Source organism: Nanorana parkeri, unplaced genomic scaffold (assembly GCF_000935625.1).
Source record: "Nanorana parkeri isolate BGI_ZX_2015 unplaced genomic scaffold, ASM93562v1 scaffold425, whole genome shotgun sequence".
Taxonomy (NCBI): Eukaryota; Metazoa; Chordata; class Amphibia; order Anura; family Dicroglossidae; genus Nanorana; species Nanorana parkeri.
Genome location: NW_017306693.1, coordinates 945,259 through 958,033, shown reverse-complemented (window position 1 = coordinate 958,033; position 12,775 = coordinate 945,259). Strand labels below are relative to the sequence as shown.

Genomic DNA, 12,775 nt, shown 5'->3' with positions numbered 1-12,775 from the left:
TGAATGCATGTTCAGCCACGTCAGATGGTCCTTTTTACTGTATAATTGACAGATCCTGTAACTCTAGTCAGCTGAGTCTTTGCCGCTTATTTCTTTTCTAATAAGATTTAATTTACGCTTGTTGAAGATTGTGAAGGCACGCTTCTGTTCTGTTGGTTCTTATCCAGATTTCCAGCCATCTGCTATTGAACGGCAGCTTTTTCCTTTACAAATATTTGCCCAACCTAAGCGATCAACAGCGCAGCTCTTGCTTTCCTCTTAATACGTTTGGATTGAGTTAGTTTTAGTCGGATCATGTTCCTTCATGACTCGGCTTGTTGTTGACTTTAAATGTTTGCTTTCCACTATGACAACCCTCTTGCTGTAAACCCAGCTAATATCGGCCAGTTCTTCTTGGTGGGTCTGCCCATACCTGAGGAAAGCCTGTCGTTAGTAATGACTGGTACAAGTGTCAGTTTTACACCCGACAGAAGTACATTGTGGTTCTGCATTGGGGATGTCCTCAATGGAGGCATTAATGTCCATCTAAAGGTATTTTTTTTTCTCGTCTCCAAATGGTAAACTGGCATTTTTAATGCTGTTATCTGTCTTTAAAACCCAATAGAAGCTTCCTATATTACTGTAATGCAGGCAGACGGCATAAATAGTAATAAATGTGGACTTGTGTTAGCAGCACACTAGAAAAAAATGGATCTGTGTTCATTTGAAGGAGCTGTTGATTGAAACACTAGTTAGGGTGTATTGGACTGCTGGACACCTGTGCCGCCGCATTTTATGTTGAGCAGTGGTCCGATTTTCAGCAAGGATTACAATACCGTGCTAGCGTACCCGACCACTGCTCAACACAGTGTATTGGTCTGGGTCGCCTGAAGTCCAACGTGCCGCCTGCCTATTGTTTCAAATGAACAGCACTCATGCTCCTTGTGGTCCGGTTCTGTAGCATGCTGCTAAACCAGGGTGTTTTAACCCTTGCTGCAGCAAACTACTGTTAAAAAAAAAATTAGTCTACAATTATTACGGTTTATGCAGCTTGACTGCATTACAGTAATAGAACACTAAACTTCAACTGGGCTTTAAAAGAAAGGTACTTTACGTCTTCTTTTTAATGGAAAATATAACTGGAAAGCTGAATTTCTCATGCATTGTACTAGACACCGCTGGAGGGGGTAGAAGGGATGGAACAGGGCTTTTATACCATTTCCCTAAGGTCCTGCAGGTAGACAAATGTGCTGTCAATCCAACAGGCTGTTAGTGGAGCCAGGGATGGTTTGTCATTTGATTGAGGGCTGCCAATGGTGGCAACATCAAAGCAGCTACAGCAGCAGCAATGGTAACCCTATTGCAGTGATTTTAGTGCAGTAGGAAGTAAATACCTGATCATCCATCTCATGGGGTACTTAGAAAAACAGAAAGCCCAGTCTTATTGGTATGGTAGCCTACATTTTACATATATGATTTTAGAGTTTGACCATAGTTGTACTTTACTGATCTGCTAGTAAAGGATAGAAAACTGGCACTGCCTATAGCCAAAGCCTTGAAACGAGTTCAGCCAATCAGTGTAATCCTAATGCTATAACAAAAAGAATTGTGCTAAATTGAGCAGATCTCCCCAGTTCACCCAGGTTGTCAGAAGAGAAACATGGAGACTGCCTTTGCTGACCTTTTTATCTTCTGAGAACGTTAGTTGCCTGACTGTCCTTCTGAACAATTGGCTTCTTTGAATAACTGACCTGAAACACGTATGCAGATAAAGATTTTGACTTCTGATTTCCTAAACTGGATGCTTGGTTCAATCACTGAAAGTATAGAATGACATAGCAGCCAGGCACCTAGTATTCTCAGCCAGAGGTCAGCAGTGGCAGCCTCCATATCTGTACGTGACAAGTTGACTTTAAAGCAAAGTTTCCCTTAAATTTGGTTCAATCACTAAGTTCGTCCATAGACGGCTTGATATTTACAAGTGGTACGTCCTGGTTTGGAGCATTACTTACTATTACCAGGTAACTTCCCAACTGCTAGGTGGTGGTAAAGAGCATCTCCAGGAAGTGGATGATCCCTTTCTTCTGGCAAGGAGTAGAATAAAGGGTCAAAGTATTGTATGTTAGAGGGTCTTTGAGGTCCGCTGAATTGACTTGTGTGAAGGTCCATATCAGTCCTGAGATCCATGAATGTTCTAGGTGTGTGATTGATTATTCCCTTTTACTAATCCCTGTAGAGCTCTGAATGGGCTTTGGGAGAAAAGGGAAAGGTTATATTTGCAAAATGGGGATCTTTGGAGATATGAGACTGCTAAAAGCAGGCAGCCACTGCATGAATTTTGTTACGGAGTACAGACTGAAAACAAGTGTAACATCAGGGATCCCTGATGATGGGAAGTCTAATCATTGCAGTTGGATGTCTGGAATTATGTGTAATGGGTGGATGGGTAGGCCTCAGCTAAACTTGAGCAGGGGCTGTCTGCTTCTAGCAGTTTGTGATCTCCAATGTTTACTTGAGTGCAGTGCAGCACAGAAACCATCATTTTGGACTTCTGTTTGTGATGCAAACATTAAGGGTTAGTTCACACCAGAAACTGCATCACAACGTTGTGCGTCTGCGCAGTTGCATTGCGATCCGTTTTGATGCGTTCAGATGGGGTTTTTTTTCCCCTGGATGATGCCACAATTCTAGTATTGTTTTTTTTGTATGCGTTCCGTTGTGTTTGCATGCGTTTTGATGCGTTCCCGTGCAGTTAGATGCAGCTAAAATAGGACAATTCTGACTGCATCTGAACGGACTGCAATGGTGTGAATACAGCACGAGAAAGCCCATAGGAAAGCATTGTGATGTATTTTGGCTGCAGCTGCCAAACTGAACGGACTGCTTCACAACTGCATATGGTGTGAACTAGCCCGAAAGGTGAGCTACCTTCCTTATTCTCCGTCTTTGTCTGTAGTTATGGTGCAATCTTTTAACAGCACAGTTAAGATAATGTCCTGAGAACATCATTTTGATACCACTTATTTGAGTTATTTGCAATGGAAATATATTAGATACAATTTTCTTCTGTAAAACTCCGTTCCCGTTGATCTCTTTAACACTTCCCATATGCTCACTGTCTAGTTTTCCCTCCTGAAGTTGCAGTAAAAGTAGAAATGAAAAGGTCCCATAAAATAGGCAGAAGTGTAAGAAGTTGACATATGGCAGGAAATGTTTTTCTGTGGTTATGTTAATTTGTATCCAGGTTGTGCCTGGCACTGCGCTCTGGAATCCTGCCTGCACCCTTCTCATTTTACTATAGGCTCTTTATAGCATTGTCCAGTCTCATAGCAGGCTGGCCTCCAGGTGACCCTCCCGAGCTCTGTGTTTTTGGTTCTTTTCAGCTGCACAGGTACACGTGACCCTCCAGCTCTGGTACAGCTAAGGATTTCTGCACCCTAGGCTTCATGTTTTGTAATGATGTTCCCTCCTGGGGAATTACAACCATTTCAGGGTATTACTAAGACTGTAATTGGAATGGTATCTGATGCGTTTTATAGTCTTAGGGCCCATTTATTTTGCGATGTGCATTAACACATGCTTTTTGTGCATTGAGATGTGTTGCATTAAGGCAGCACATTTATTTTGAATGGGCTTTCAGTGCACCTCAGCATGCTGATAAACGCACCTGCAACATTTTGTCAACACAATGAGCAGAGTATTCACATTTGTGCATTGCGGAACACTATAGCAGAGGTGCTTATATATTTTTTACTGTATATGTACTTTGTGGTGCTGTTGCCACCATGCTTATACACTATATTGCTAAAAGTATTGGGACGCCTGCCTTTGCAAGCACATGAACTTTAATTCTTAGTTCAATATTGAGTTGGCCCACCCTTTGCAGCTATAACAGCTTCAACTCTTCTGGGAAGGCGTCCACAAGGTTTAGGAGTGTGTCTATGGGAATGTTTGACCATTCTTCCAGAAGCACAATTGTGAGGTCAGGTACTGATGTTGGATGAGAAGGCCGGGCTTGTGGTCTCCACTCTAATTCATCCCAAAGGTGTTCTATCGGGTTGAGGTCAGGAGTCTGTGCAGGCCAGTCATGTTCCTCCACCCCAAACTTGCTCATCCATGTCTTTTATTGTGTGCACAGTCATGTTGGAACAGGAAGGGGCCATCCCCAAACTGTTCCCACAAAGTTGGGAGCATGAAATTGTCCAAAATGTCTTGGTATGCTGTTATCTTAGGAGTTTCCTTCACTGGAACTAAGGGGCCAAGCCCAACCCCTGAAAAACAACCTCACACCATAATCCCCTCTCCACCAAACTTTACACTTGGCACAATGCAGTCAGGAAAGTACCGTTCTCCTGGCAACCGCCAAACCCAAACATGTCCATCGGATTGCCAGACAGAGAAGCGTGATTCGTCACTCCCGAGAACACGTCTCCACTTCTCTAGAGTCCAGTGGCAACCTATCGCGGTACCACGCTTCAATTCACTGAGCTCCTGAGAGCGACCCCATTCCTTCACAAATGTTTGTAAAAGCGTCTGCATGCCGAGGTGCTTGATGTTACACACCTGAGGCCATGGAGGTGATTGGAACACCTGAATCCAATGATTTGGAGGGTTATCCCAATACTTTTGGCAATATAGTGTACTTGTGTATAGTAATGTGTGGGAAAGTGAGCAATCTTGCAGTGCACATGTATGTTAAGGCAGCCTTACAGTTTTCAGTCAGCTGGAAAGCCTCAGGCATACCCATTCTCTGGAATCGCGGGAGGGGTTCACTAGAAAATACTTTAACGAAGGAAAACTCGCCTGAAAATATGTGGGTCATGTTCAGACATGTATAGTGTAGTCATAGGAATTAATCAGGATGAAGTATGTAAGAAAAACCAGGACACTACTACTATATAGCAACCTGTCATATTTTACAACTGCAATTTTTTTTTTTTTTTTGTGTAGGTCAACTTTATTTAGTAATTCTTGATTATTGCACCATTTTTATATTTTTTAGTACAGTAATTCTAGATTCCACTTATTCCAGTAGATTATTCCAGCATATTTTACTGTAATTCTTGATTATTCCAGGATTTTTTTTTTATTCTAGTAATGTTTGTTAAGTCCAGCATTTGTATTCTAGTAATTCTTCATTATTCCAGTATTGTGGGATTTTGATTCTATTAATGCTTGATTATGCCAGACCAAATCCTTGTGGAATATCCTCTACAGTAGTTGCCTGAAACCCGATGCTTTGGGAACACCTAATTCTTAGCAGGTGATTTCTGCACACCAGACTTTCCCAACACAGTCTACCTGAGTGTCTCACCCATCTAATTATTAACATGACCAATGCTACGTTATTTCAAAACAATAAATTAAACCCCTCAAGGGCTTGTTCACAGCCATTTTCTGGTGCAGACGCGGTGCTATGCGTGCAGCACGTTTTTTCACGCGTTTTTTACCACATTCCGAAAAATCGGGGGTGCAGAACAAGTATGCCAAATCAGACAATAAGTACTATCCTTGTCGCACTCCTTACCGATATGTCCCTTGTAGTGGGGGGTGCTCGCAGTGACTGCGGATGGCGCCGCGAATGTCATCAAAATTGTAGAAATGTCACCAGCACACCAGTCCTTTTTTAAGATAGCACAAGCTTCATTTATTTAAGTTTTTTGCCATATGACCAAACATGATCCATGGGTAACACAGATAGTAAAGCAATGGCCTATGGGCCTGAGGATATGTCTGTCAATGTTCATGCAATTGACCCTATATCCAGGGTTGCAGTGGTTCCAAAAAATCGGGGGTGCAGAACAAATATGCCGAATCAGATTGATTTGGCATACTTGTTCTGCACCCCCGATTTTTTTGGAACCACTGCAACCCTGGATATAGGGTCAATTGCATGAGAAATCGGGGGTGCCGAACAAGTATGCCAAATCAGTCTGATTTCAGCATATTTGTTCTGCACCCCCGATTTTTTTGGAACCGCTGCAACCCTGGATATAGGGTCAATTGCATGAGAAATCGGGGGTGCAGAGCATGAAAAATCGGGGGTGCGGAACAAGTATGCCAAATCAGTCTGATTTGGCATACTTGTTCTGCACCCCCAATTTGACAGGCCATTTAATGCACATATAATTGCCATAAAGTGTCATTTTATTCTGTGTACGTCGCGCCGGATTCTTCCAGGTCAGATTTCTCCGTCCTACATAAAGTATAGCTGTGAAATGTCCTAAAACCTTCTTTCAATATTCACAGGAATTCTGCTGTAAATAAATATGTCTCAACCCCTTAAGTGGTTTCCTACCACAGAGCTAATTGAAAGTGTTTTATTGATTTATCTTTCTGTGCTAACTATAATTACACTGCTGACCACAGCATCTTCGACTGGTTGCCTCCTCCACCGAAATACATTAACATTTTAGTCTACCTTTTAAAGGGAGGTTTTAGTTTTTGTTGGAGGCTGGGGGCTGATATCGCCTGTTTGTTCTCCCTCTTAAAAGTGACCCTAAACTCAGGAGTTAAATCCTAATAATGCATTCAAGTACCTTTTAACTATTAACAAGAATGTATCTTATTTGTGTATCTCTCGGCTGTAGATCCTCAAATCATCTCTGAATTGGTGCTGACACTGTCCTTCCTTCTGGAGGGTGGCTACTTTTGTTCCCCATGGTCTCTGTGTGTGTTATCAAGTAGTCAACGCTCCAAGTTCGCTCCTGTGATGGACTACAATCTCACGTTTTAGTTTTCTAATTTGTATTGAGATTGTAGTCCATCACAGGAGTGAGCTTGGAGCGGTGACTACTTGACAACACACACAGGGATCATGGGGAACAAATGTAGTCACCCTCTAGAAGGAAGGACAGTGTCAGCACCAATTCAAAGATGATTTGAGGATCTACAGCCGAGTGATACACAAATAGGATACACTTTTGTTAAGGTACTTGAATGTATTGTTAGAATTTAGCTTTTGAGTTTAGTGTCACCTTAAAGGAGAACTATGAGGTGAGTGCTTTTCACTTACCTCCATAGTTCTAGCTGACCTGTGACAATGAGACTGTCACAGGTCGGCTCAGTAGATCGGGAGGTGAGTGAACACATAGCGGTGTTCGCTCACTGCCTCTAGATAGGCAGAGCCAGCTGTCACTCAACGCAGCGGGGCGGATCCAGACATAATTGTCGGGATCCGCTTCAGCTGCTGCGTCTCAGTATATCGCGAGCAGTAGCCCGCGGCATACTGTGGCGTCTCAGTATATGGGGGCATAAGGGGGATGGCATACTGTGGCGTCTCAGTATATGGGTATGGCATAAGGGGGAACTTGAAGAGCCGCGGAGAGAATCAGCGGTTCCAATCGATTCCAGCGCTAGAGGAAGTGAGGCGGAGGGAGCAGAGCAGCACAAGCCGATGCTTCCTCTATAGTGCCGGCTTCTGTCACAGGAGGAGTGATACCAAATGCACTCAGCCTGTGAGGAATCGATACGGAAGCGCGCTTCGCCCATTCTGGTTACCAAATTGCTCTTGGAAAGGTACGGCACCTCTGATTGCCCTGATCACCCTATTCTTAACTTTTGGCATTTTGGATTTGCATTAACTTTGGATTGTTGTAAATTTTTTTAAAAATAAGACCTACCCCGAAAGTAAGGTGCCACGTGCTGGTTTCAGTGTGGGATTCCCCTTTAAATCATTGCCAATTTAGGTTACACTTGGCTGTGCTGCAAATACTAATATACGGTGATATTTCAGATTTCTGGAGCCTTTCACAAAACTGAAATTTAAGAAATATCTTCTTTGCCTTTTAAATGTATTGAGCGTTTAATGTGCCCTGTGGGGGCTTTGCTAACGATTGGACTTTTTCTTTTTGTCACAGGCCCTTGATGTCGATCGCACGGTTCTCTACAAGATGAAGAAGTCAGTAAAAGCCATTAACACATCTGGTCTCGGTACGTGTTCTCTTCCCACCTGCCTCCTTTTTGTTCACAGTAACTGTAGATATTTTTAAGCACGAACCTTTTGACGCACTTATCATTTCACACGTCTTCCCGTCGGGTCCCTGGGCAGCTTCAAACACCTAACAGACTGTAAGATTGTTTGTCACCACTTCCAATCCATGTTGCAGTGAGGTGACATTTCTAGGTTTGTCCCACTTCCAGAAAACGCATATCTTCTTTTTTTATTATTTTTTTATCTCGCTTCTATGGATCAGATTTTTAATGGTTGTGGAAGTTTTGCTTTCGTAATGTTTCAATGAATAATGCAGCATATATATTTGTACACCTCGGCCTCTTCATCATCATTATGGAAACGAAACATTAGTATGGAGCATGAAAGGCAGAAATGATCAAATCCATTTATAGTTTACTGGGGTTTGGCTAAATCTGTAACTTAGCATGAAATTAAGACTCTCCTGAATAGGAAATAAATGCAGAACTGCCCCAACTATGGAGATTGACAAAGTTTATTAGTCATGATTGCTGGGATTTATGAATTGCACTAACCGCTACTAAGTAAAATTAACCCTTGCAGTAGCGCTACCCTGCGCCGTGGGCGTTACCTGCTTGTTTTGGTCTAGGGGCTGGAATACAGAAGGTATACTCGCCTGATCCTCGGTCCTGCAGCAGTCAGCGCTCATCTCTCTCCTCCCTCAGCTCTGGCTGTGGTATGTCTTTCGTTGTCCTCTCATCTAATGCAGGTGAATAGACCTGCAGTAGAAGTGATGACTATCGCCGGAGCATAGAAAAGAAGAGGCTGTGGGGAACGGTCTAGCTGTCAGGTGGAATTGAAGATCAGGTGAGTATGTCTTCTTTAAGCCCCTAGACCAAAACAAGCAGTCAGCTCTTGCAGTGCATGGGTAGCCCCACTGCAAGGGATAAGATGTATGGATGCCGGACAGAGTCGGACCCCATGGTAACATGCACTCCCAGGACCCCCCCTTCACCCATTCACCAAGACCACCATATACCCCCTCCAACATGCACCACCAGCTAGCACCCCTAAGGGTGGTGAAAAGTCTAGGGATACCTCTGGTTGGAGAAGGTGGTCAGCGCTTTGTGTGAGGAGGCTAGCGATTATATGGGGTGCATTGCATGGGTAGTAATCAGAAAAATACTCATTTTTGGTCCAGCTGTATTATAACCTTCGATATGATGATGGTACTTCTTCTACAAAATAAGTCTTGTGAAGGCAAGTTCACATGAGAGGCGGCTCATTCAGATTATAATAAGGAAGTGGTACTTTTTTTTTTCTTTTCAAAACTTCTTCTTTTTTTAATTTGTTTTTTAATCATTCTCAATAAAGTATAACAGTTTCAATGAAATATGACATTCGCACTGTAACCTGTTCACATGAGAAAGTGAAAGAAGAACAAACAGTAAGGGGAAACTATACCAAAACGAACCAGCATGTCTGATGTCTTTCCCGAACCTTATCTCTCCTTCTGGGGCAAATGAATAGGAGCGAAAGAAAAGGAGGTTGAAAGAGTGGGGGGAAGTTGAGGAATGGATATAGGTGGGGTGGTAGGGAGGGTTAGAAAGGAAATGGTATAAGTCCAGGGTGCTAACTGGCCCATTAGGATGGGCTTGATATGAAGTGTAAAGAGGCACTTCTAATTTAACATTTCTTGGTATTGGTTAGAATTGTGTCCATGGTGCCGGCTGGCCGGCCTGCCTACACCATGGAATGGCATGATGCTGTCCAAAAGTTTTGAGGCACCCCTCAGGAATCAAGAAGCACCCTGGTTGAGAGGCTTATCTATACACTCAAAAACTCCTAGCCTGGACGTCTCCTTACAGAAGTAAGAGATGAACTATGGAGGCTTAAGGTAACGCGAACTTACAGAAGCAGCAATCTAGCCCAAAATAGCAGTATGTGTCAGCTGAAAATTGCCTGCTCTGCAGCAACCATTAATCTGGTTGGCATTGCTGTCTGACGGGCGTACACCTGGCCACGTGCTGCCTACACTAGCACTTCTCACGAAGAAAGATCTGTTCAATGTGACCACTGAAACATATGATCACTTGAAAGGCTTCGGATGCATGCCAGGATCTGCAGCGTCTGTCAGTTTCTGCACCTGCAGTCTGTCCAGTTATGGCTTTTTATTATAACTGATGTGTTGCCATTGTCCTCCTAGTGAGACACTGAATGCTTTTAATGGAGTGCTGAGCAAGTCCAAGGAGGCATCAAGCCAGACATTCATTCTGGCTTCTCTCATTTTATAGACTTTATCTTGTCTTTTTTGAATGAATTTTCAAGAATCCATCTAGTGGTATTTTAATAAGTCAGTGGAAGCTGCCACCCAATAATGTCACTATTAATGGATTAGTAAATATTTTACAAAAATATTTCTTCAATTCATTTACATGGACCAGAGTAATTGTTATGTACAAACATCAGGAAGGTATCAATTCTGCCATAAGGAGCAAAACAGTACACCCCTGTTTACAGTTGGTACATTCATGTATGTTCTGTAATGCTGGGTTCACACCTGGGCGTACGGAATATGTGCGTTTTTACAGCGATTTGCGGTAAAAGAAACGCGCGTTTACGAGGGCTATCCAGCTGTATCCTAATGGATACGCGCGGAAAATACGCCCCAAAGAAGCTCCTGTACTTCTTTGGGCGTAGGGCGTTTTTTCAGCACGTTCCTACGCACTGAAATACGCCCAGGTGGCAACCATGCCCATACCAATTATTGGTTTTCACATGTTGAGCGTTTTACAGCGTGCAGGTATGAACCAGGCCTAAAAGGAACACCAGAGGAGGCCCAGTAAAGCCTCTATATGGACAAATGACATGCAGTGGAAAAAAAAATGGTCCTGAATATATTACAGAGAATACATTGGAAACCCTCATCCCTTTACATTGTGTGATACTGCCAGACAAAATAAACCACTAGATGTGACTGATCCCTCAGATTATCAGAAATGAAGGAGGACTGTCCATCATCTTGGTCTTCTGGTACCACCTGTGACTCTCCCTACCTCCTGCTAAGTCCTTTGTGCGTTTTGGATCTCTGGACAATAGTACAGAATACACTGGCAGTATGTTCATCACTGGGCTAGCCCACTTTAGTTTTGAGGGAAGAGCTGTGCTCCTTGGGATGTAAACGAAGGCATCACGCCACCTACCATACACCCATCCCTCACCTGATGTAAAAATGGATCATAAAGTTCTTTTATAATACCAAATGATGACGATGATGATTCTATTGGCTAAGGCAGAAAGAACAAGAGTGGCTGAATGAGGACCTTTTAAAGCAGTCACTACCCAAGTTACAACTTATGATGTTCTAAGGCTCACACTGCTATGTTTTTAACTGTATGTGAACTTTATCTAAAATACTGCAGTCTATGGTGAGCAGTGGTCCTCAAAGCGCAGAGCTAAGCTTTTTCATGGTATGCTATATGTTGGCTTATCAGCATATAGCACTCAACGGAGGCAATGGAGGCATCCTCACTTTAATTCTGAGATTAGCAAAAACTGGCAACACAAACACCTATGTGTACTAGACATCTCTGCATTTTTGCCAAAGAAGGTCGGCAATGGTAGATACCATGCTTCTATTGTGGCCAGCATTTTATTTTCTAAGTGTGATGTTGTACCCCTTATCTATTTCCTGGGCAACTGGCTCAACTATGCTTCCTCTTCCAGCGGCACCCTGTATATGCAGTGGTTCTCAACCTGTGTAACCTCAGGACCCACATTTGTCCTCGTCATTAAGTCGCACTGCAATGGAATGCACAGCAGTGTGGACTGCTGTGCTGTGATGGAGCTCCATCCATATATTCATTGCTTGTGCAGCTCCCATTCGCACCCTGTAGAGGTGTCGGGAGCCAGAATGTGATGTCACTCCGGTCCAGGCACCTCTACAGGACATGCGAGCTATAAGCATTGCACGTATGGATGGAGCTCCCTCGCGTCAACACTCGGAGCCGGGTAGCATATTTTGAATGGCTGCTCCAGTGTGAGAATGGACAGTGCTGTGCAAGGGGGAGGCTGGGGAGTTTCTCACCTAGAAATGTGGAAGGCATGAAACGACCTACTGAACACGGGTAAAGATAAAGACACCAGCACTCCAAATTCATAAGCAAACGTCTAATTATTGACGTGCAGCATAGTAAATAGCAACGAACGTTTCGGGGTCACAGAGGATCCCCTTCCTCAGGCAAAAGCATTTATCTTTACTTGTTATTATAAACGATGCCACCCGTTGACTACCGCAGCACCTGCTTTTCAAAGGGATTTGGCGGTCAGGAGTGCGATGGGACCATGGACTTCCACTGAACATGGGGTTTGCGACCCACCAGTTGAGAACCAAGGCACTAGAGGACATATTTATAACCATTCTTCACTTTCTGCTGGACACTCCCATGTTTTCTCCAGACTGCTCTGACTTTTACAAGTTAAGAATAAAATGTTGCGTAGATTATATTAAAACAAGCACCAGACCATTAACTTAAGACTATACAATCTTTTATTGTTAACGATCTGACAAAAAGATTAACGATACAGAACTAATTGAATTTTTTAATTCTCTGTCCGGAGTGGGAAAAAAAGGCATCTCATGTTATGGAGGCCCAGTATCCTCTCGTCACATGTCCCTTGAGATCGATTTTTTTCGAACTTAGGACAGAGAATTCAGTGTCCCTCAGGCGCTTGTAGATGGGAGTCCAGTAAGAATTAAAGCTATTTTGTTTAAGTCCTGATGAAGGGGGGATTTGTTGGCCCCTATAACCCGTTGGCTACTTGTTGTCAGATTGTTATCAACAATAAAATATTTTGGACTCTTAAGTTGATTGATTGGTGCTC

At 43.2% G+C, this 12,775-nt stretch overlaps 1 protein-coding gene across 1 annotated transcript in view; it reads left to right on the top strand.

Annotated features, from left to right (window-relative positions):
* The window catches only part of ASAP2 (ArfGAP with SH3 domain, ankyrin repeat and PH domain 2), a 193,414-nt gene that overhangs the window by 42,205 nt on the left and 138,434 nt on the right, over positions 1 to 12,775 (top strand). Inside the window, exon 2 of the mRNA XM_018559990.1 lies at positions 7,839 to 7,911. Coding sequence (XP_018415492.1) covers positions 7,839 to 7,911 — 73 coding nt within the window. The remainder of the gene's footprint in view (positions 1 to 7,838; positions 7,912 to 12,775) is intronic.